The sequence below is a fragment of the Ursus maritimus genome, unplaced genomic scaffold (genome assembly GCF_017311325.1).
Source record: "Ursus maritimus isolate PB19 unplaced genomic scaffold, ASM1731132v1 scaffold_1, whole genome shotgun sequence".
Classification (NCBI taxonomy): Eukaryota; Metazoa; Chordata; class Mammalia; order Carnivora; family Ursidae; genus Ursus; species Ursus maritimus.
The window spans coordinates 63,898,953-63,922,163 of record NW_024423343.1 but is presented as its reverse complement, the minus strand read 5'-3'; the positions used below and the strand labels follow the sequence as shown (position 1 = coordinate 63,922,163).

The following is a 23,211-nucleotide window of genomic DNA, read 5'->3' as shown; positions in this document are numbered from 1 at the left end:
AATGAGCAGGGAGTCCGATTTGGGACTCGATCCCAGGACCCTGGGATCATGACCTGAGCTGAAGGCAGATGCTTCACCAACTGAGCCACTCAGACGCCCCATAAATAAAATCTTTTAAAAAAAAATCAGAATATCACATTACTTTTTATATGATGAATTATAAGTGACAGAGAAATCCTATATTTTAGGCCTTCACAAAATTTAACTTTGAGTTATAGATAAACATCCACTAATGCATTCATGCATTTATTTAACAAAGAGTAAACGGATCTATACAGACATAATGGAAAAATCCACACAAATGAATGTTAAGCGAAAGAAGCAAAAATAATCTGTTCATATTATTTAGAACTATATAAAGTTAGAAAGTCATAAAATTGTTAGTGTTTTATGGTATATGGGTTGTTTATATCTGATTTATTTATATTTTATTTTCACAGAAAAGATAGTTAATTTAATATGTCAAAAAGTGATTTTTTTCCCTGTAATTTTTCCTGCAATTAAAAAATTAAAATAATGTATGGTTTCCTTTCAGTCATTCAACTAAAATTTCAAGCACCTATAATGGTGGACAGATTTTAAGATGACTCCCATGATCCTCACCTCTTGGTCTTCACTCCCTTGTATAATCACCCCTCTTTGCGTGAGGTGCGACCTATAACTTGCTTGTAACCAATAGAATATGGCAAATATGATGGAATGTCACTCCCAAGATTACATCACGTGAGACTGTCTTGTTAGCAGACTCATTCTACAGCCTTTCTCCCTTGCTGGCTTTGAAGAACTAAGTAGTCATATTAGCTGGACTATCAAGCAAGGCGCTAGCGAACCTCTAGGGTGTGAGAACCTCTAGGATCTGCAACAAGAAGCAAACAAGAAGCTGGAGCCCTAAGTCTTACAGCCTTGAGGAAATGAATTCTGCTAATAACCTATGTAATCTTGGAAGTAGATCCTCTACCAGACAAGTCTCTAGATGAGAACCCAGCCCTGGCCACACCTTGACTATCTTGACACCTTGTAGAGGACCCAGGTAAAATGTGCCCAGAATACGGACCCACAGAAACTGAAAAAATAAATATGTGTATTGTTTTCATTGACTAAAATTTGTGGTAATTTGTTACACAGCACAGAAAACTAATGAGGCAAGCATTTGCTAGGGTCACAAAACATGGGACTACACCTATACTCATGGAAATTTTAATCTCAGCAGAAAGACAATAAAATAATTACAGAAAATAGTGAGGAGTTTTATGACTGGGAAATACCACTTCCCATGGGAGTACATAATATGAGACCTAACCTAGTCTTGGAGGTGAAGTGAGATTTAAAGAATTACTTACTGGTAGTTACACCCATGTGAGTTTGGGAGAAAGAGAGAAGATGGAACTGGAATACAGATGTTAGGAATTACAGGTGAAGGAAAGAAGGTAAGGGATACTATTGCTTGACCAAAGAATCAGAAGGAAAAATGGCTAGACATACAGAGAAAATTTACATCAGGTAAGTCTGTTAAATAATTTGCTTTTTATTCTACAGAGGAGTTACTACTACATGTTTATAAGCAATGGAGTAACAAGATCAGGTCTGCCTTTCAGACTGACTATGCTGGTGTTGTGGAGAACCAACTGGAATGAAACAAGATTGAAAGAGGACAGGGATCAGTTAGGAGGCTACTGGAGGAGATAATGCTGGACAGGGCTAAAAGGTAACAGAGTTGACAGAGGTGGAAAAATGTGGAGTTATTTCAGAAATCTGAAGTGTTTAGAAAGTAAAATTAGTAAGACTTGTGGTTTCCCTAAATGTAGCAGTCTGCCACTGCCTAAAATGTTTAGCAATGATGCAAAAATACTATGATAGAACTCCTAAAGTCCTATAATGTGGGGATTAGGCCCAATAAATGGTTCCTGAATAAATGAGCTTAAAATACCAAAAACTATGATTACATGTATACGTTTCTGTTTGAACTGCAACTCAAGATTTATCTTTTTTGGAGATCAGAATGCAGAGAATGTTAACAATTGGGAAGAATTTTATGGCTTTTTAAATTTTATTAAAGATGAAAAACTGATTATAGTATAGGACAGAGAGCAAGCTTCAACAAATATCAAAGGATTGAATTGTTCAATGTATGTCTTTGACCACAGTGGAATTAAATTACAAATCAATATCCAAAAGATAACAAGGACTCAAATACAAAGAACAAACTGGTGGTTGCCAGAAGGAAGGGGGTGGAGGGATGGACAAAATAGGTGAAAGGGATTAAGAGGTACCAAAAAAAAAAAAAAAAAAAGATAACAAGAAAATCAGAACTGCCTGGAAATAAGCCATGGGTTAAAGAAGAAATCAGAGTGGAAAGGAAGAATATTATGAACTGAGTAATAATAAACTTGTGCGAGGTAGCTAAAGCAATGCTTAGAGAAAAATTATCACCTTAAGTGAATAAGAACAGAACTAAGGCTAACTAATCCATTAACTAACATACTATTTCAATAAGCTAGGCGAAGATCAGCAAACCAAATCCAAAGAAAGTAGAAGAAACTAATTAATGAGATAAAAGGAAAACATTTAATGAAGCCAGAAAAGGCAAAAGTTGGTTCTTTGAAAATATTAAGATAATAAACTTCTGGCATAATTGATCATTAATAGAAGGAAAATAAGATAAAATCACCAATATCAGGGCCATAAAAGGAGACATTTTTATAGCACTTGCAGACATTCAAAAATAAGAAGATATAATAAACATTAAAAAATACAGCAGTTCAAACTAAGATAAGAAGTTTAAAAATGATCAGTCCGAATTCTAAAAATGTTGAATCCACTAATAAAAACCTTCCATCAATGAAGCCTCAAGGTCCAAATGGTTTTAACTCTGAATTGTTCCAAACATTAAAGAAACAGTCTTAGTCTTAGAGATCCAAAAACCCTTACGAACACAGATATACAAATTTTGAACAAAATACTAATATCTTTAAATTCCAGCAATATCTTTTTAAAAATCACAAAGTGACATTTAAGAAATATAAGGGTGGTTTAACATTTGAAAATCAATCAATTTAATATATCACAGTAACAGGGAACAAAAAAATAAGAGAAAAGTCACATGATGACCTTGATAGCTGCAGAGTGCCATAGATAAAATTTAAATCATCTATAAAAAAACTGTTAACAAACTAGAAATTAAAAAATCATCAAAATCCATCAGTTGCTTAGGAATACATCTAAGCAAATGTATATAAAACCTCTCCTTAGAAAACCTCAAAATATTAAGAGAAATTAAGGAAGATATAAATAAGCAAAAGAGAAAAAAATGAGTTCACATCCTGCCTATTACCCTATTCGTGTGACTTTACACAAATTATTAAACCAAGCTTCCCCAGCTATAAAAGACTGAGAATGTCAACTTGCCTGAATTGTTATATTAATTAGCAATAGCACATTTAAGTAGTACAATTCACTGGCATTCAATCATTATTTCTATTTTGACTTATTTTCTGTGGCAGTTGAGCTGAAATAAACTGTCTTCCTCTTACATGTGGCATATAGCCTTCTGCTCCCACCTCCCATCCCACAACCACTCACAAGCAAATGCATTAACCTGTTGTAATGAAGTGATTGCGTCACCGGGTCTTTCCATTTTACTATAAACTTTTGCTAGAAGAACATGAGAACGTCCATCTTCCATGAGAGCGGATAGTTCGTTTACTATGAGAGAAGATATTGGAAACAGATATTCATTTTAATGAATGTTTACATTTTTCTACAAGTTTTGAAACTGGTCTATAGAAAGAATGATTTTGAACAATAGTGAATAAAGTTGAAAAACTTTCAGTCAGTTAACTGAAGGATGGCCAAATTAAAAAAAAAAAATTTAGTATGAAAACTAGCTGGAAGAAAAGTTAAAGAACTGGATAACAATAAGGTTTTTCTTAAACATATATTAAGAGATAACAACATAACACACTTAAGAATTTCAATGTTCATTTTGAAGTCTGTAAACATCTTTGTTTATTGAAGTCATTAAAAAATAATATAGACTAGTTGCTTCAGGCAGTTAAGAAGATAACTGCTGTCTTTAAAATAATAGATACTTGATAAGCGATGAAGTATAGTCCTTAAGAGCACTGACTTTGATGGCAATCTGTCTAGTTTCAAATCTAGGCCTTGTCACTTACTAGCTATTTAACCTTGAACAAGGTACTTATCCATTTTGTGCTTCTCTTTCATCTGTAAAATAGAGGAAACAATAGTACCTATCTCATAGGGTTGTGTAAAATTTAGAAAGTTCATAAGTTATGAAACAAGTTTGCATATGCAATTAAAATAGTCTAGTACATGGTAAGTGCTATTTAAATACTTGGTATTATTATTTTGTGATTTAAGAGCAATAAAAGAACCCTAGATAAATAACAAAAATATGTTTCTTCCACTATCTATCAAGCGCATGGTCTGTGCCATGTATGTATCAAAGTGGTTTATACATATTGTTTCTTTAAAGTCTCAGGAGGGGCACATTTTGTTATTGCTACTTTACAGGTAAGAGAAACTGTGAGATGGCACAAGGAACAAGGGGACCGTCACAGTGGCTCAGAGGAGCAATGTCATGCACATGAGAAGGATTCCATACCCCACTGTGAAGACTTCAGCCTAACTCTGAGGGAAATGGGAGACGGCAGCGAGCTTGAGCAGACAAGAGCAGACCTACTCTGTTTAAAAGGCTCAATGCTGCTGCTATTGGGAGAGGCTACAGCAGGGGTGTGGGGCTGAAGTAGGACTAGGGAGACCAGCTGGGAGGTCACTGCCAGAATCCACTTGAGACGATGGCGGCTAGTACAAGGGGACAGCTGTGGAACTTGTGAGACAGAGTGGGGTTCTGAATATATTCACAAGGTAGACTCAACAGGATTTCCTATGGTCAGGGACAAGGGTGACAGCTAGGATTGGGCTTTCAGCAATGGCCAAGAGGGATGAAGCTGTTATTGAGATGAAGAAGGCTGCATGCAGAACAGATGCGAGGAGGGAGACAAGGAATCCCAGCTAGACATACCAAGTTTAAGATGCTTATTAGAACCCCGGTGCACTTCATCTAGGTGAAGGTGGGTATGTCAAGAAAACTGAGCCTTAGATTGCTAATTTAGAGATGGGGATAATTATAATAACCTCAGAAACAAATGTGGACATTAAAGAAATAATATGTAATGAAATGCTCAACAAATATTATATGACAGCATTTATATTACATAAATGTAATAAACTTAACACCCATATAAGTAGAATATGCTACTTGAATCTCTCGTCTTTTACGCCCTTTTCAAAACTGCATATGCACATGTAAGGCCATCTGTAGTGTTTCAAGCAAGGTCTGACAAACCCATGCAAATATTTTTATGGAACTAATAACGCTTTATATAGTAAATGCATCCAAAATTAGAAGAATTTAAACACCAACTTCGTCAAAGCTAAATTAAAATAGCACTCTGAAAACACCAGAAAACTTAAGTGGGCTGACCTGATCATGTATCCGAAGACATTTACAGTGGATAGGACACCAGCAAAAGCAAAATAACTCAGCGCAAGAAAATGAAGATTCCCAGAATCAGTCATACATATAAATAAGTTTATCAAGCGGTAAAGGTTGCATCTCAATAAATGGCACTGAAATAAAACTGTTCTCCATGTGGGAAACTATATAGTAAAAACCGTATGTGGATTAAAGCACATAGATTAAAGTTCTATAAAAATTCCAGAAATATACAAAAGAATATTTTACAATGTAGGATAAGGGAAGTTTTTCTGAGCATGATAGGAAATTCAGGACTCAAAAAAAAGAAAAGACTAGTGTATATAATAATTAAATATTCTATTTGACCAAGGAAATGATAAACAAATTCAATGGAAAAAACAAAAAAAGGGATAGGCTGGGAGAAAACATCTGCAAATGAGTAACAGGTGACAGATGATGAATCAGAGGTTCAGGGTCAAAGAGACAAAGGATATGAACAAAAACATCCCAGAAGAAAATGTCATCTACAGACATAAAGTGATGCCTAGCCTTATCAATCACCAAAGAAATGCAAATTAAAATGCTTTTCCCCCTCTCTGATACTACACAATGATGGGACATTTTTGGCCTTAAAAAAGAACCATGAGGCATGACTCAATTCTGGGAAGCACAGAGAGGTATATAAACAAGGACCCGGTCTCAGTACTGTCTCCAACTTTTCTTTAATCTAAATGTCTATCAATAGGGACTTATCAAATAAATTATAATATCATCACATCGAATACCCATGCTAAAGAAAATAAAGAAGAACTACGTTTACCAACATGGAGAGAAGCTACTAAGTGAAAAATGCCTACTGCAGATGTGCAGTGCAATATGACCCACCTTGGTAGGAAAAATGTGGAATGTAATATGAGAGAGAGACAAAGAGGCATGGTGGGGACACTAATTAGGATGATACACAAGGTAAACGTGGTTTTCTCTGAAGAGTGGGAGAACACAACTTGCATTCACTTCTGTAATCTTTAAATTTTGGCAATGAGTAAGCTCTAGATTTTAATTTAAAATAAAGATCTTTAAAAAGCAAATTTGCACAAATTATAAGAAGGCAATTTATAGTATCCAGTTATGTTTTCAATGCATGTAGTGTTTTTTTTGGGGGGGGAAGGGGGGAGGAAGCAAAGAGTTTATTTGAGATCACCGTGTCAGTATCCTCTCTGTAGTTCAAAGTGGGCCAGAAGGGTCTGAGAAGACCCATTTTTCAGAACTTGTTTCTAGAAACAATGTAATCATGAACGCATGTATCCACTGTGCTTCCTCAGAGATGGAACCTGATTGGTGAGTTGGAGTTAGTAGGGATGATGAAAGGTAACCAATACAACAGAAATGGGTCATTTCTTTGATCACAGGAGAAAGCTACCAAATTTGTAATTTGGCCAGTTTCCATACCATATCACATTTAGAAGCAAGTGTATACCAATTAATGAGATACAAGGATATTTACTGTAACGTAGTTTATGAATATCAAAAGAATGGAAAGCCAACTAAATGCCCAATAACTGAGGAAAGTTTAAAAAAACTACGGAGTTATAAAAACAAAAAACTATGGAGTTATAGGATATTATGATGCCATTAGAATCATATGAACGAACTAACATCAAAGTATATCTGGCACACATGCTGTGGGAAAAAAAAATCACAGGATGGGAAGAACAATCCAATTGAAAAGAGAAATGATGCTTATTACACTTACATGTTTACATATACACTAAAACACAAAAATGGTTACTTCTAGGGAGGTAGTTTAAGAACAGGGCAAGTAGAATTCACAGGAGATACTGGAGACTTACACATTATATTCTTTTAGAGTGTTGAATTTTTAAAAAAAACTTAAAAGAGGAGTAAAGATTATAAAAATGTTTATGTGTAAAAACATCAGATGTAGTTGTAATGTAAAGGAAACTCCCTTTATATCATTTTGGAAAGTAAAGTCTCTTTCTATAACACAACTAGCTGTTTCATAAATCTGTTATTATTCCAATATCTTATTTTAGTAGAGTGACATGCTCACAAATGAAATAATCAACCTCACATATATAATGCTGAGGATACAAATAAACATTTATATAATATAAAAATAAAACAGATTCGACATATCAGGTATGTTATACTTTTTTTCCAAATCAGAAAGACTTTCATACCAGGTTCATGAGCTAGAGCATGCTGAAGAACTTTTTCTGCTTTGTCATACCATTTCAATTTTAATAAAAGCTCAGCCAGGTCATAGCAAAGATAATTTTGTTGTCCACTTTTCAGAGCAGCTTCATAATAAGTGATTGCCTAAACAAAATGTGTTTTAGTTAGGAAAATAAGGCAATGAGAATGGTGTTAAGCGTATATATTTTATATATTACAGACTTAAAGCATATATAAATTGGAAATAACCTAGGAGAAGCATAGGCATATACCTGCCTATCAGTTAAATATGCCATTTTTCTTAGACAATCAAACATCAGACAAGGCAACTAGCATTTCTTATGAAAAGCAGCTAACGAAACGTGCTTGGTGAAACTGTTTTTACCAGTTTTATTTGAGGCCAGTAAACTTCAGGGAATGCAAATACTCTGCTAGTGGTTGTATAAATGTTCAGTAGTTACCAGGAACAGAACAAGAATATAACAACTAAAGGAAAATCCATTATCCCTACTAGAGGGAGAAAAAAAAAAAGCACACAGCTTACCAAAATTGGTTAACAGAAAGGACACCTATTATGCTTTGTCATATAATGAAAAAGATGTAACCACAGCAACTTATTCGCAATTGATTGGTTGCAGGGTTTAGATGCAAGACAAAACCAGAAGGAAACTTTAGGGTCCAGTCTTGGCAAAATGCAGTGATGAAGAGACATTGAGAAAGTCCTTAACATAAATTCCAGTTTTGTGAATATAAATTTGGAGTTTACAAGCATCAAGATAGAAACAGTGCTTGCTAAAGACTTCTCATAGAGCAGGGTTTGAAACATTTAATCCAATAGACAAATTTCAAAAAGATAAAGTACTTACCTTCGAATAGTTGTGAGTTTTGACAAGTGCCTTTCCAATTTTGCATGCCAGTGTGCCATCTTTGGGATTCTGATTTAAAGCTTGTTCATATGCTACTATGGCCTCTTCGGGCTAATGTTGGCAGATACAAAAAATAAGCAATGAAGAAACAGCTTAGCTGGATCCCATTAGAGGGCAACATTTCTATAATTATGCTCTACACCTGGAGTAGTCAGTGAGACTAATAAAGCACGTACTTAAGTCTAGAAACCTTAACAATGTCAGAGAGGTGACAGTCACTAGTGTCAGGTGTAACTCATTAGTAAACACGATTTTGGCCAGTAGCTCTCTTCCTTCTTCCACTTCAAAGAGACTCTTAACTTGCTTCTGGTCCCAGCTCTGTTTCAAATGATAGTGCTGAGTTACTGGATCTCATTTTGAAAGCAACTTTTTTATTGTAATAGCTATCTCCTTTTTACTGTGATGACTGGATTGTCAAATATTAAATAACACTTAAAAGTTCCTTTTTAGAGAATATGAAGCTAAACACAAAAAAGAGTTTTACCGTTTTTAAAAAAAATCTGAGTTCAGTAGCATCAGAAGCTTTACCTCTTGTATATTCATGTATGCATCACCAAGGAGAAGAAAAGAACGAGGGCTGGGCATTCTCTCAGCAATTTCTCTAGAAATCAGACCAACTCTGTTTAGTATACTGAATACAAACATCTTCTTCTAGACCAACTAAATAAAAGGTAAGCTCACTTATTTCAATTAACCAACCGCCTTCAGAGTACCTTCTACATTTCCAACAGTGTAACCCTGTAAAAGTAGAAACAACCCACCCATACCCACATCCATATTGTTTATGCTAGAGCGACCTTTTTTTTTCATTCAATCTTTCCATTTCCTGAAATGCAGGTAATAAGAGTACAGGCAGACAGTAAACATACCAATTCTCATTATACAGAAATAGGTTTTGTTATCTTTAATTCTGAAATGATGTGGGAGTGAAGGCACAAAAATATGATGTGATGCTATTGCAACGTATGGTTTCTCATCCAAGTGGTCCAAAAACTATTTGAGAGTATAATTCTGTAGATGCTGAAGAACTGAAGTCTACAACTAATGTGTCAGATTCGCCTGAAATAAAGCCTATGATTTTAACTACGATATTATAGAGCATCCAAAACAAAGCAGCCCTATTTTAAAATACTGTCCCATCATGAGACATGACAGTTAGGTGCTGATCTTTTGGAAATGTCATAGGAAATACGATCTAGGACCTCCGGTTCCTCCGTCTATACAGGGGATGCTGCTCAGTTTCTCTGAATCACTCCGCACCTACAAAGAACCTGAACAGCGCTCCGAGTTTGGATATTTACGTAATATAGATGAACCAATGACTGAACTCATCAACATGTTGCTATGTTCTCAACAGATAAAACTGTTGATTTTCTCTCACATGACATGTGTGCTTGTATGTTTATCTTTTTGTTTGGGGAGAAAAGTAAGAGCAACCCGTGTGTGTGTATGTCTGTGTGTATACACATGCACACGCACGTGCATGAATGTGTGTATCCCAATAACTCCTAAGGGCACCAGCGTATGACATAATCTTTAAAGTCCCTGGACTTTCAACAAGGAGACTCTGTAATCCATACCTTGGTGTGGTGTCTATTTCTAGAGCTATTATGCTGAGCATTAAAAATGGCCCAAATTGTTGTTACATTACACAGCTTTCTCAAGCTATTAGAATACATGTAACTGTTGCTCTTGTCCATCCCCAACAGGAAGATTGAAGGTCTAGAAATCACATCTAATGAAGGAGGACAGCTAAGACTCTAGAGTAATCCACAGGTTGAAATAATCATAATCACTATGGTCTATGTCTTAGGGAGAGTGAGTTACTTTGTTATTGTGATTGTGGTTGGAGGAAGGGGTCTACACCATAAAGCAGTTAAAAGAAAGAAAAAAAAGAAATTTGGGGATTAATTTTGAGAAGTAAGTGTGTCAAAATACAATGAGTTGAAATAACCATTTACCTATAACAAGTAATATATAACATTTTCTCTTTTCTGTGCTTCAGATAAATATCTGCCATTTTCTCTTTGGCTTCGATGAAATAAGGCTGCTCAGCTGTGACGTTCCGAAGCATGCTTAGAGCACGTTCCACATCTCCCTGGGCCAGAGCTAGGTCTGCGTTAGCAATGGTAACACGTAATTCTTCAGACGTCCCAGAAAATTCATGGATGGCATCTTGTAAAACTTTAGCTGCCTCGTGCTGTAAAGATGAAGTTAAAATAAGACTCTTTCAAAATATTCAACAAATTACATTAGAAATGAAGACTGTCTCCTAATCCAGAATGAACAGTAAATGCTAGCATAGTTAGGATCTTCACGAAATACTGACAGATTTTTTGAAAAGTACAAAAATTTAAAACTAAACCCAGAGATCAAATTCAGATGACTGTATAAGTAATTGTTAGCTGAAAAGTGTTTTCATGACTAGGACAATGGCGGTTGCTACACGGGAGCTGCTGCTACGGCAATTTACTAAGCATTTACTTTGCATCCAGCATCATATGCACACTTTTAATTCTCATAGAAATCCTCTGAGGTAGTTACTTTCATTATCCCCACGTTGCAGGAAGGAAAGTGAAATCCGGAGAGTTAAGTTAACAAATGACAGACTCTGAACCCAAACTCAGGCAGCCTGACCCAGGAGCCTAAACTCTTAGCCATGCTCATTACTGCCTCCTTGATAGGATCCAGTCCACAATCCTCGCCTGCACCAAATGGCTCTTCGTTAACTCGCAGATTACTTTATTCCCTATGCCAGGACCTCATCTCTGTTATGCCTCAGCTGAATACATTACCTCAGTTCCAAATCCGTACCTCAATGAATCTAAAATGTCATTTATTTTAGGATTCATCTCAACTTGAGAGATAAGACATTTTGATTTCAGAGATGTTAACATGTGAAAAAAACAGTGCATTTTGGAATCAACTATCTATGTAGAATTGGTTCTTAAATATATATTTAGGTTAATGTATTAGTGAAACAGAAATTATTTTGAGATTTGGCAAGTATCTAGACACAGCCTTCTTAATTTCTACTAAAGATGAAAATAACTGATGGGCAACTGTTGCGATCTGAAAAACAGATATAAATGATGTTAAGTTCCTCATTTTCTACAAGGCCTTAACTCTTCTCTCAAAAGTGCACACTTGCTTGCTTTCTATTTATGATTATAGGTATTAAGTTTGATTTCATGATCATCCTCTGAATTTACCAAAGCTGTATTCATTAAGTGGTTCTTTCATTTTCTCAACCATTAGAATTTGAGGTTGGTACTTTCATTTGATCCCGGTTGTACTTGTGTGTGCGTGGACACGTGTGTGTGCGTGTGTGGGACTCCTTTCAGGAGTTCACAGAATGATAACCATGTTATATTATTACCTTTCATGGTAGCCAAGGTCATTGAACATTATATCACTATATTCATTATATTATATTAATACATTTCACGGTACATAGTAATTTATATTATTACTTGTATTGTATTATACACATATTCTATTACTATACTGCCTGGTAGCTAACACTGATATCTAAGGTCATCCAGCTGCAAATTATGTTCAACTTCAGGGCCTTGCAGAAAGGGTATGATCTGGTTCAAAGTAATGAGAAATAAATTTTCTAAACTTCACCAGTTGAGCAAGAAAATAATTTCAGCTTTTTCATTTCCTTATATATAGACTTGTCTAACAAAGTCCAGAGCTGAACCACTGAATTAAAACTTGACTTACCTGTTCTCCATTTAAGCGGTGGACCTCTACCAACTCAAGAAAGATTGATAAACGATGGTTTGCATCGACTTCGGTTTTTCTGTATTTTGACTTCGCGGAAGCTCCAATTCTCCTCATTCCTGGTAAACTCATTGCCATATGTAGAGTTTTAATTGCTTCTGCTATTTCTCCCATTTTCTTTTGTGACTGAGCTTTTATCAAATGATATAAAGGGTATTCTCTCACCTGAAAAAAATAATATTCAGAAATACTTCCTTGGAGTGCTTCCAGTGCCGACACATAATTTACAATCCACCAAACATTAAAATGACAGAATCTCTGAGGACAGTCACCTGTGACTATTTCTGTCCTTTTATTAACTTTCTGATCATTGATTGTGTTAAATCAAATTCAGGCAACATGTCACTACCTAGCATCCTCCTGGATGACAAACAAGGTGATTAAGGGCTTCTACCATGACAGAAGAGAAAATACAAAAAAAGCCTAGAAGGCTAGCAAATACATTCTAGGAAATTTAGTTTTTAGGAAAGGAATTTATCTGGGACTTCTAGTGCCGATATCAAGTCATTAGATTTCTAGAAACAGTTTTTCCCTTTTATTTTTTAATTTTAAGATTAAAAATCTCAGAACACTTCAGTCAAACTTGGTTTTACCCTTTGATACTACTCTGAAATGCACAGTTTTGAAGCTTCTATCTTTTATTTTGGCTACTAAAAGTGTATACAGAAAAAATAAGAAAATGACAAAAAGATCGAAGAAGCAGTCAAAGGAAGGAGATGATCCAGAATGAGGTGATGGGGCAGCCATCTAATGTCCAGGTAGGCTCCAATCATCCTTAAGGCTATGCCTGTAAGCCTGAGCTAGGCATCACATTTTCTTGGGGGCTCTGTGTAAGTACTCATGCTTCTGTTCTTCTCTCAAGAGATTGCGATTCATTGGGATGGGGTACTGGCACCGGGGTGGTAATGCACCACTAGTCTTGAGAACTACTGACCAAAGAAGCAGGCACTGTCTTCTGCAAACCCTGAATTCTCCAGTCCACTGAAGGGTCCTTACATAATAGGGTTTAAGACCCTGTGAACCAAAGCAAAAGTCTGAGGAGCTTCTCTATGACTCCAGGTAGTTCAGGAAGCCCTGAACCTATGATTTTCCCTAATGCTTAGGGTTATGGGATGTAACACAGGATATACGGGATAGAAATCTAGTGTGTTTATATCCTCAAACCACATACGAACTTTCAAAATGACCAGGTATTCTTTGATGATGACTCTAAAGTTATTAAAACCCACAATCCAAAAAAGAAACAAGCAATAAAATAGAATTCTTACACATAAAAGTATTTGGCATAATGCTCTATCGTTTATAATTGTTCTTATATACATCCATTACTGCATGTAATGCCCACTATAACTGTAGGATGTTATTATATGAGTTTTATAGAGAAGAAAACAGGTTCAGAGAGAGAGAAGTGGAAAAACCAGACACTGACCCCCAGGTCTTCTGTCTCCAAGTCCATACAGTTTTTTAATTACACCACGGCTGCCTCCACTTTTTCTCCCATTACTTGTGAATCCAAACTTTTTTCCATTAAAAATAAATTTATTGGCAAAACATTATAGGCAAAAATACAAAACAGGTGACTATGTAAACACTTGCTAAAAGTTCAAGAAGGGTGCTATGTTTTATCCACCTGAATCTGGAATACTTACCTTAAAATTATAGCTCAGGCAAAGTTCAAGTGACTGCGAACACAATTTGAATTTTTCCTGAGACAAATAAACCTGAGCTATCAGGAGATGAGCATCTGCATAAGAAGGGTTGTGTTCTAGGCAATGCTGCAGGTTATTATAAGCTGCTTCAATGTCACCTAATAAGAGAAACAAAGCGTTAGAATTCAAATGGTTAAGAGACAGAGTTGTGAGAGAGAAGAGGAACATGAATAGTTTATGGATGATAGTTCCACGCCTACCTGCCCCAGGTAGCCCCTTTCTAGTCTTCATGAAAGAATATACCTGTAAGTCAGGCCAGTAATAAGGAGCAAACCAGGGAAAGCTGTGAAAGGATCAGAGTCAATCACCATTGCTACTTCTGAGAGGACTACAAATGTACCTTTATTTTCCTGATCAAAAAACTTTTTGCTTAAAATTTCATTACAATAAATTTTGCAAAACACAGACATTTAAATAGCTAGAATTGTGTACTGTCATTTGTATTAACAAAGAGGATATAGTCTTATAATCATCCTTGGCCAGAAATTTTACCACTGTATATAAAATAGCCAAAAAAAGACATTCAGAAATAGAAGCTACTGATTTAATATGCCTTTAAATGCTAAGTGTAATAGCCAATGTTTTGGACACACGTCCTCTGTACATCTAGGAGTATTAGATAGAAGAAATGATCAAAATTAAAGTGACAGGAATGGTGGAATCTGTTAGGCTCAGGCTGGTAGACGGGGTAGAAAGAGGCTCTTCAATGAAGGAAGAGTATAAACTGTAGGTCCTAGAAGAACTTTCTAGTGATATAACCCACAGCAATCCGCTTAAAGCCATCTCACAGGAGCCCAGTTCCCCATTCAACCTTGCTAGGAGCATCGGGGAGGAACAGACCCTAAATTACTCTCTGTTCCATTACGCTCCTTAACCTTACCTGTTACCTCAACAGACCAAAAAGGCTTACAATTAGAGCTTCCAGCTCCCAAAGGCCCAAGCTACCAATGACAGAATCCATCGAAACAGAAAACAGTTTTCTTAGAGACAGAAGATTAATAAACAAGTAAAGGGCTGAGGCTACACAATAACATACTAAACATAGTATCGAAATTTGTTGATCAACCATCAAACATAATAATATAGGATTATTTATTGTTGTGATACAATCTAACACTCAAGAACTGAACAGGCAGAAAAGGAAACAGGAAATGGGAAGGTTAAGTATAATAAACTGGTGTGCAAATTACCACCCCTATGTTCTTTAAGGAGGAAAAGGATTAAGGAGATAACCTGAAGGTTACTGCTGAGGGAGCAAGGACATAGGAAAAGAAACAGGGTTTACAAATAAGAGACTGAAGAATATGAGGACTATATGAATAACTGAGATCAGAATCTTTGTTTCTTTTAAGGGTGATGAGGGGAGAAAGATGCATGGTTAGTATTTAGAAGGTCACTAAATATTTAAAAATGAGAAATGGGTAATCACTGTTGTGGAAAATAGCCATATAAACAAAGAACACAACAAAATCACATTTTTATGTAAGAGCAGCCCAATTTCCCTTAAGGGAAAAATGAAAGACATTTCTGTCCTGCATGGATGTCTTTGTTAGGGTCCTATGTAACATAGAATTTGGCTGGCTTTTGTCCCAGGTTCCTGGGAGAGAGTCTTAAAATCTTGGAATTTCCTGAGTGAGAGGAGTCTCTTTGTTGTTTGAGGTTGGCTTTGACCATCTATGTAAGTGAGAAGATGAATGGTAAGCCCTAGATAGTTCATGCTGAGAATATGATTCAATGGGGACGAGCCATGCCAGAAAGACCAACCATGTAGAGAACTGGGGCTCTGAACTACGTGTTATCTACCTGAACTGGGGAGCAGCACCCTGGAGAGAAAGTTCGATCACATGCCCAATGGTTCAGTGTATGCCTATATAATGAAACTCTAACAGAAACTCTAAACTTAGGTGAACTTCCCTGGTTGTTGATGATCTCTATGTACTGTCATACATACATGTGTTGGAAAGTTGATGTGTACTGACTCTACAGATGGTGAAAGATGGCAGCTTCACATTTGGAACCCTCCCAGACCTTCGCCCTGCACATCTCTCCCTTCTGCTGGTTTGGATTAGTATCCTTTTGCTGTACTAAAACTCTAGTCGTAAGTATAACAATTTCCTGAATTCTAGAAGTTGTTCTAGTGAATTTGAACCTGAGAGGTCATAGAAACCCTGAAGTTGTAGCCAGCTAGTCAGAAGTTCAGGTGGCCTTGGCAAACCCGGAACTTGTGGCTTGTGTCTGTGCCCTTAACCTGTGAAGTCTGGTCCAACTCTGGGTAGTTCTGGGGTTAGAAGTAACTGCAGTTGGCAATTTATCAGGATACTGCTATTTGGACATACAGCAGCACTATTTCAAATGATTTAAGACTGCTGTTTTTAAAAATGGGGTCAATATATAAGACTTTCATTTCTAGAGACTTTTGCAATTAAGAATTACTATATTGAGACTGATTTTTATCAATTTTCAAAATAATAAGTGTCTAATAAATTAATCACAGAACTCGAAGTCCCAGTTTAATTACCTAGTAGATAGTATCATTTCAACTGAGAGGAAAGTGGAAATATCATGTGGCTCAAAAGAACTTAACCAGAAGAAGGTATTATACAGCCACGTTTTACATGTATTTTAGAGATACAAGCTTTTGAGATCATCTAGTTGTTGTTGTTTTTTTTAACAGTTAAAATCGAGGTCCAAAAAATTAGCAAAGTCAATCTTCTAACTCTCTCCATTATATATAAGAAATAATTGTTTAGGATGATACCTCTAAGTTGGTTTCTACCCCTTATGATTTTACAAACCTAATTTACTTTGCATGGCATTCATCTAGAAACGATACATAAATATAAGCCCCAAAGGTTGGTCTATTATGTATATAGTCACACACCTGTTTGTGTCCTAAAAAACTAAGGTTTTATATCTGGGGTTATTTTTTTTAGCTATACATAATCACAAAAACTAAACAGCAATTAATCTATACATTTCATAAAGCCCCAAACCTGGTAAACCTTGCATCTGGCTATGCCAATGAGTCAATAATTATGGACTAAAGACTATAAATTCTTATTGCCATCTAAGTATCTGACGGACTTTTTTGTAAGTGGTACAACTGCATTTTCTCAGCAATTCACTTGACCAACAAGAGTTTATAGTAATTTTTAAAGAATTAAATAGTAAAGAATATTATGCAATTTTATTTTGGATTAAAATTACTTGTGTACAAGTAAAATACATTCTATGTGACTATTCTCCATATATGTGGAGTACTTAGTTTATTTACCCTTGTTTTTGTCAACATCAGAATACAAAGGTTATTTTAAGTTTTTAAGGTATATTCTACCTGATAAATATTTCACTTTTGCTATTAGGAAGACAGCTTGCAGAAGACCTGGTACAGTTCTTACTATAGTCTCCAGGATTGAGGCGCAACGTCTGAGAAGTGGAGAAAGAGGTTGCCCAAGACTTGCAGGCTAAACAAAACAAATTAGCATATCATTTTATAAGTTTATTTTAGTATTTAGTTAAAAGTGAACACACGTATTAAATGTTAGTATAACTAGCAAAACTATGTATTTTTCCAAAATTTCTGTTATTCTACTTTTGCATATCTTTACCATAATGTGACTAATACTAATTTATCTCCCTGGGATTTATGAACAGACCATGTAAATATTCACCAAAATAGTTATGAAATTATTACACAATTACCGATTTGATAACACAAAAGGAGTGTATTTGTTCAAAAACTGTGAAGATAACATGTTCAAAGGAAAGATAACTGAGAGGCAGAATTTCTTGCTGGCATTGAGAGTCCAGGAAATGTGAATTCTAATTCTAGACGTGCCTTGTGATTTATTCAGTTCAGTAACTTGCATTGCCCCCTAGAGCACTGGAAGATCAGTTTCTGAAAATTCCTTTTTTTTCCCTAGTAGAAATCAAAAGGTAGAACACACTCGTGTGTACTACACCAAAGGTCTCATACCTTCACATTTTCTGCTTTTCTGCCTGGCATGCTGAAGGTCCTCAAAGGTTTGGTTTTTTTCCCTTTTTATTAATACGCAGTGAATATGATAACTAAAACCGTACTAGAACATTTATTGTTTTAATGGCTGCCTACCCAATCAAACTTTATCCAGTGGTTACCCACTCACAAGCTACAAATGTGATATTAGAATTTAATCGTCAAATGTTCATTCTCCCTGTTTGCCCTACTGATGCTGCTTCCTTTATTTGAAAAATAATCTTCCCATCGTCCGCCTACATCCCACAAATATATATTCTTAGTTAGAGTATGGTCTCTTACTGACAATCACTTCTACCACGAGACATTGCTACTGACAAGAAAAGTGTCACATCTTTGCTACCTTGCGGCACAAAAAAATGCACAAAAATTTCAAAAGGAATTTCAAAATACGACCATTACTGCCTAGAACACCTCAACTTCTTTAAATTTCTACAGTACTTATAATCTGTGTAATAAAATTTAGCATTCTATATTATCCTATACGATTCCATAGTAGTTTCGTATTTTGTTTTGCTTTTTTTATAGGGCTAGGGTCTTTATGTGCCTTGAAGACTGGAATTATACGTATTTTGAAACAGTAATGAATACAGAGTAAATTCTTTAAAAGTATTTTTTCACTTGAAAACAGTGACAGTATAGGTGATATAGTGACGTTAAGGTTCTTTGCCATCTGCTAAGAATTACTTACTGAAAAAATTATTACTTATTAGAGAACCACCATTATTTTTACTGTAAACACTTTCAGAGTTAATCATATGTGGACAATCTCTAAGATAACATCTGTTTGATTTAAAAAAATATATATATATAAAAGGGGCAAGGAACAGAGAAAGGCCGAGAAAGACAGAACAGACAAGTCTGTCTTTCTGATATTCCCCCATGAAAACAGCATTATAAGTGCTAATTAGGTGCTATCATGCTAACAAAGGTTATGTTGCAGGAACACAGAATGTCGTGGACTAGGGACACAATTACCACTTAACACATTATTTCTTGCTCCACCTACAATTAATTCTTAGCATAGCTGCCAGAGAAATCCTTTTAAACTGTTGAGTCAGATCATGCTGGAAACCCTCTGCTGGCTCCCCACTGTACTCAGAGTTGATGCTGGGGGAGTGACCACAACCTTTAAGGCCCTGTGTGGTCTGGTATCCTCTGCTGTGACCTCCGCCTCACTCCATCCCGGTCACATTAGTCTCCTGTGTCCCACAACTCTTCCTGTGCCTGAAACAATCTATACCACATTTCCACATGTACACTTCAAGTTTTTGTTCAACTTCTACCATCTCAATGAGGCCTAACCAGACCATCTTACCCAAAATTACCACCCCACCCTATTCTGTTATTTTCTATTACATAATTGACTTGATTATATTATCTGTCTCCTCCTGCTAGTTACATAGACTTCAAGAGGGCAAAGGCTGTGGTTTATTGTTACACAACCACCTTCCCAGCTCCAAGCGGAGCCCTGGGTACCCTACAAGCATCTGTTGAGTGAATTCTAAATACTGCACAAGTACTGAAAAATGCATTCCAACTCTAAGCAACTGAAAACAGATCATGACAGGGGAGACTGGAATCAATTCTAGGTGTTATTGGGAAGGGTTCATTTATTCTTCTTTCTTTTCAAGTTTTTATTTAAATTCTAGTTAGTTTATATGCACTCCAATATGGTTTCAGGTGTAGAATTTAGTGATTCGTCACTTACATATAACACCCAGTGCTCATGATAACAAGTGCCCTCTGTAATCCCCATCACCCATTTAGCCATCCCCCACCCACCTCCTGTCCAGCAACCCTCAGTCTGCTCTCTGTAGTTAAGAAGGGTTAATTTAAAACAGATTATGAAAGTCTGGAAAAGGCTGTGGTGATCAAAACAGCAGCATGGCTTCCCGAAAGAAACTCATTACCTCATCTCCTCAACACAAGGAAGCTGTACATGAGGAAGAACGCTAAGAACTATGCCTTTCAGCAGTGAAGTATCTGATACTCCCTCTGATGACTTTCCTGTGCTGAATCTGTGAGCTGAGTATTGTAATGTTAAGTCGTCTGTTTACTGTCTGTAATAAAAAGGAGTGCTGACTGATGGGTCTACATCAATTTGGAAAGAACTCTCTGAGAATACAATAAAAGGTTCCATCTTCAGTCCTACTCGGAGGTAGATAAGGCAGATAATGGATGACAGTAAAGATCCGTATAAAATAGATGACAATCAGGATCGAAAAGAATATGGCAATCTGGAATTATGAGATGAATCTGAGGAGACAAAATTTCATAGACACAGTCTACACGTGGGTCCTCAGTTACAGTGAGTAATAGGTCTAAGGACTTTGGTTAACTATTAATTCAATTGGGGTCAATAATAGAATAAGATTCACAAAAGAAAGCTGGAGGAACACCCACAATTAGGGAGAAGAGGATCTGCCAAGGCCAAAGCCATATATGGAATAGTGAGCTTACTGAGAGCTTGCTAACTAAATAAAGGCCATCCTCAGGCTCACAGCCTCTAACTATGTCGTATAAAAAATTAATGACTAAAAACCTGGAATTGTTTAGGGGGAACATGAAAACTAATTTCTAGAATCCAAAGGTCTGTGTTATGAATGAGGAATAATCCTTGCTTTGGCAAAATAACTGGACTTGCTCTCTGCCATTCCAGAGAGCAGGAGGCGGACCAGGAAATGGGTGAGTTTTTTTTAACACAAAGCTGAGTCTAACAACATAGGAAATACAGTCTAACAGTCATAGTCGTACAGTAAGAACTGCATTTTTGAATGCACCCAGGGGTTAGATGGGCACTTAATGTGGATGTTGTGGAGTAGGCTCAAATATCACATGCATGTCTGAATTAAATGACTTCTAGTACTTCTTCTAAACTGAAGATTTTAAGATTTTATGAACTAGAAGTGAATATTTATAAATGAATATATTTATTATTTGATAGCAGTCATTGGTATAAATATTCTGATTTAAAACTATTTCAACTAATATAGATACAAATACTACCACTGTAAGATGCTGACATAATCTAACATGTGAAAGACAATTTATTAGCATGTTTTATAAAATATCATGTAAGTGATGTTGAAAATATTTTCGTTGAAAATAAGTCTCAGAATTACTTACCTGCATTGGACAGAAATTCAGATATTCTGTAACAATTTCCAGCAAGAAATCAGGATTTAAGTTCTCAAAATACTGTATGCCAAGTGGTAAATCTTCTAACTGGGAAAAATGAGTGTCCAGAACATCATTTAACAAATTAATAACTTCTTCTTGTTTATTTTTCTTCATAGCAAGAATTGCATGTAAATAGGTTAATTCCTAGAAATTAAGTAGTTGTCATTAATTATCCCATTCAGTTGTAAAGCCATTTATTTCTACTTAGATTTCAAATGTTTATGACGTGCTATTTATGTGCATTATCTGTTCAAATTTAAGTGTTAGCTTGGATAAACTTTTAGAATCTTATACAAGAATATTAAAGTTTAATTCTCTGTGGAGGTAAGTTAGTAAATGCAATTATATATTAAAATTAGTGTAAATTAGTCCTGAAAGCCATTATTATTACTAAAATTTAAAATCTCATATTTTCTAAACAGTAGCTAGGATCTACCATCCAATAACATAAGACACGGTACCGCGGACTTTCCAATAGACTGCTGAATTTCCCTAAGGAACTCCAGCTGCTGCTCCGCATCCTGCAACTGCCCTTCAATTAACTGGCATCGGATAAATCCTAAAACCAAACAGGACAAAGAGAGTCAAAGTCCACAGCAATTCAGGCATGTACACTTCAAGCTAACACAAACGTTAATAAAACCGATTTCCCCTCCACAATATATTAAAGTATTAATACATTATAATAAAGTATAATACACTAAAGAAATACTACTTCAGATTTTTTTTTAAAAAAAGGAAAAAGAAAAGAAAATGGGCAGCTTTGTACCCAAATAAAATCAGTTACTAAGAAATTCAGAATTTATAGGAACTACCTCATCAAAATCTATTCTCTCAAGATATTATTTAAGAAATAAAAACTTCAGGGGTGCCTGGGTGGCTCAGCCATTAAGCGTCTGCCTTCAGCTTAGGTCATGATCCCAGAATCCTGGGATCAAGCCCTGCATCGGGCTCCCTGCTTGGCGGGAAGTCCGATTCTCCCTCTCCCATTCCCCTTGCTTGTGTTCCCTCTCTTGCTGTCTCTCTCTGTCAAATAAATAAATAAAAAATCTTAAAAAAAAAAAAGAAATAAAAACTTCATTTTTAAAGATTTATGGTTTTTTTTTCTATTGTAGATAACGGAGGACAGTTTAATTTTAGAAAACCACAACATACATTTTTTTCTTCTTTAACAGAAGGTATTAAAAAAGGAAGTATCACTTGCATCTGTCTGAGGAACATGTAGAAACAGCTGTCATACCAATTAGTGCAGGGACACTAGTTTCGTCAAGTGTCATGGCGGTCTTATACCACTTCAATGCCTCTTTAACTTTTCCTTGTAGAATCATTTGGTATCCAAGTTCTGTAGCAATTTCTGATTGCTGAGGGGTTAAACTAAAAGCTCTTTCTAGTAATGTCTGAATTTTTTGAAGAATGAGTTGACTTCGCCCACACTAAAAAGAACAAAGAAATTTTAGACTAGAAAGTCAAACATTTCTACTCAGCTGGAAGGATTATTTTTTCCTAAGATACAAATTATTTGTACTTCATAGAAATAGAATGGAAAAAAAAAGTATTTAAAAATCAAAGAAAATAAAATTCACAGAAATAGAATACAAAGATACAAATTATTTGTACTTCATAAATAAAATTAAAAAAAAGTATTTAATAATCAAAGAAAAATAAAACTTCTCTATTTACTATCCAGACAGTACAAGAGTTTATATCCAAGTAGAACTTAAAATCCTAATGAGCTATTTTAAACAACAGCTTCTTAGAAAGTATACTCTAATGATGTTGCTATACAAGTATATTTTTTAGAACTTCTTCTACTTTGCAAACTTTTTAAAACTGTCTCATGATTGTTTTATAAATTTGATAAGAAAACTGTTACTTTAAGGTAATATAGATTAT

General features: G+C 35.6%; 1 protein-coding gene across 1 annotated transcript in view; it reads right to left on the bottom strand.

The window, feature by feature from the left end:
• TTC21B (tetratricopeptide repeat domain 21B) overlaps positions 1 to 23,211 on the bottom strand; it is a 73,045-nt gene that overhangs the window by 28,670 nt on the left and 21,164 nt on the right. Inside the window, exons 10-19 of the mRNA XM_040644320.1 lie at positions 21,780 to 21,877; positions 21,265 to 21,462; positions 17,455 to 17,584; positions 14,061 to 14,218; positions 12,352 to 12,576; positions 10,584 to 10,822; positions 9,151 to 9,223; positions 8,563 to 8,673; positions 7,702 to 7,840; positions 3,596 to 3,702 (exon numbers count right to left, since the gene is read on the bottom strand). Coding sequence (XP_040500254.1) covers positions 3,596 to 3,702; positions 7,702 to 7,840; positions 8,563 to 8,673; positions 9,151 to 9,223; positions 10,584 to 10,822; positions 12,352 to 12,576; positions 14,061 to 14,218; positions 17,455 to 17,584; positions 21,265 to 21,462; positions 21,780 to 21,877 — 1,478 coding nt within the window. The remainder of the gene's footprint in view (positions 1 to 3,595; positions 3,703 to 7,701; positions 7,841 to 8,562; positions 8,674 to 9,150; positions 9,224 to 10,583; positions 10,823 to 12,351; positions 12,577 to 14,060; positions 14,219 to 17,454; positions 17,585 to 21,264; positions 21,463 to 21,779; positions 21,878 to 23,211) is intronic.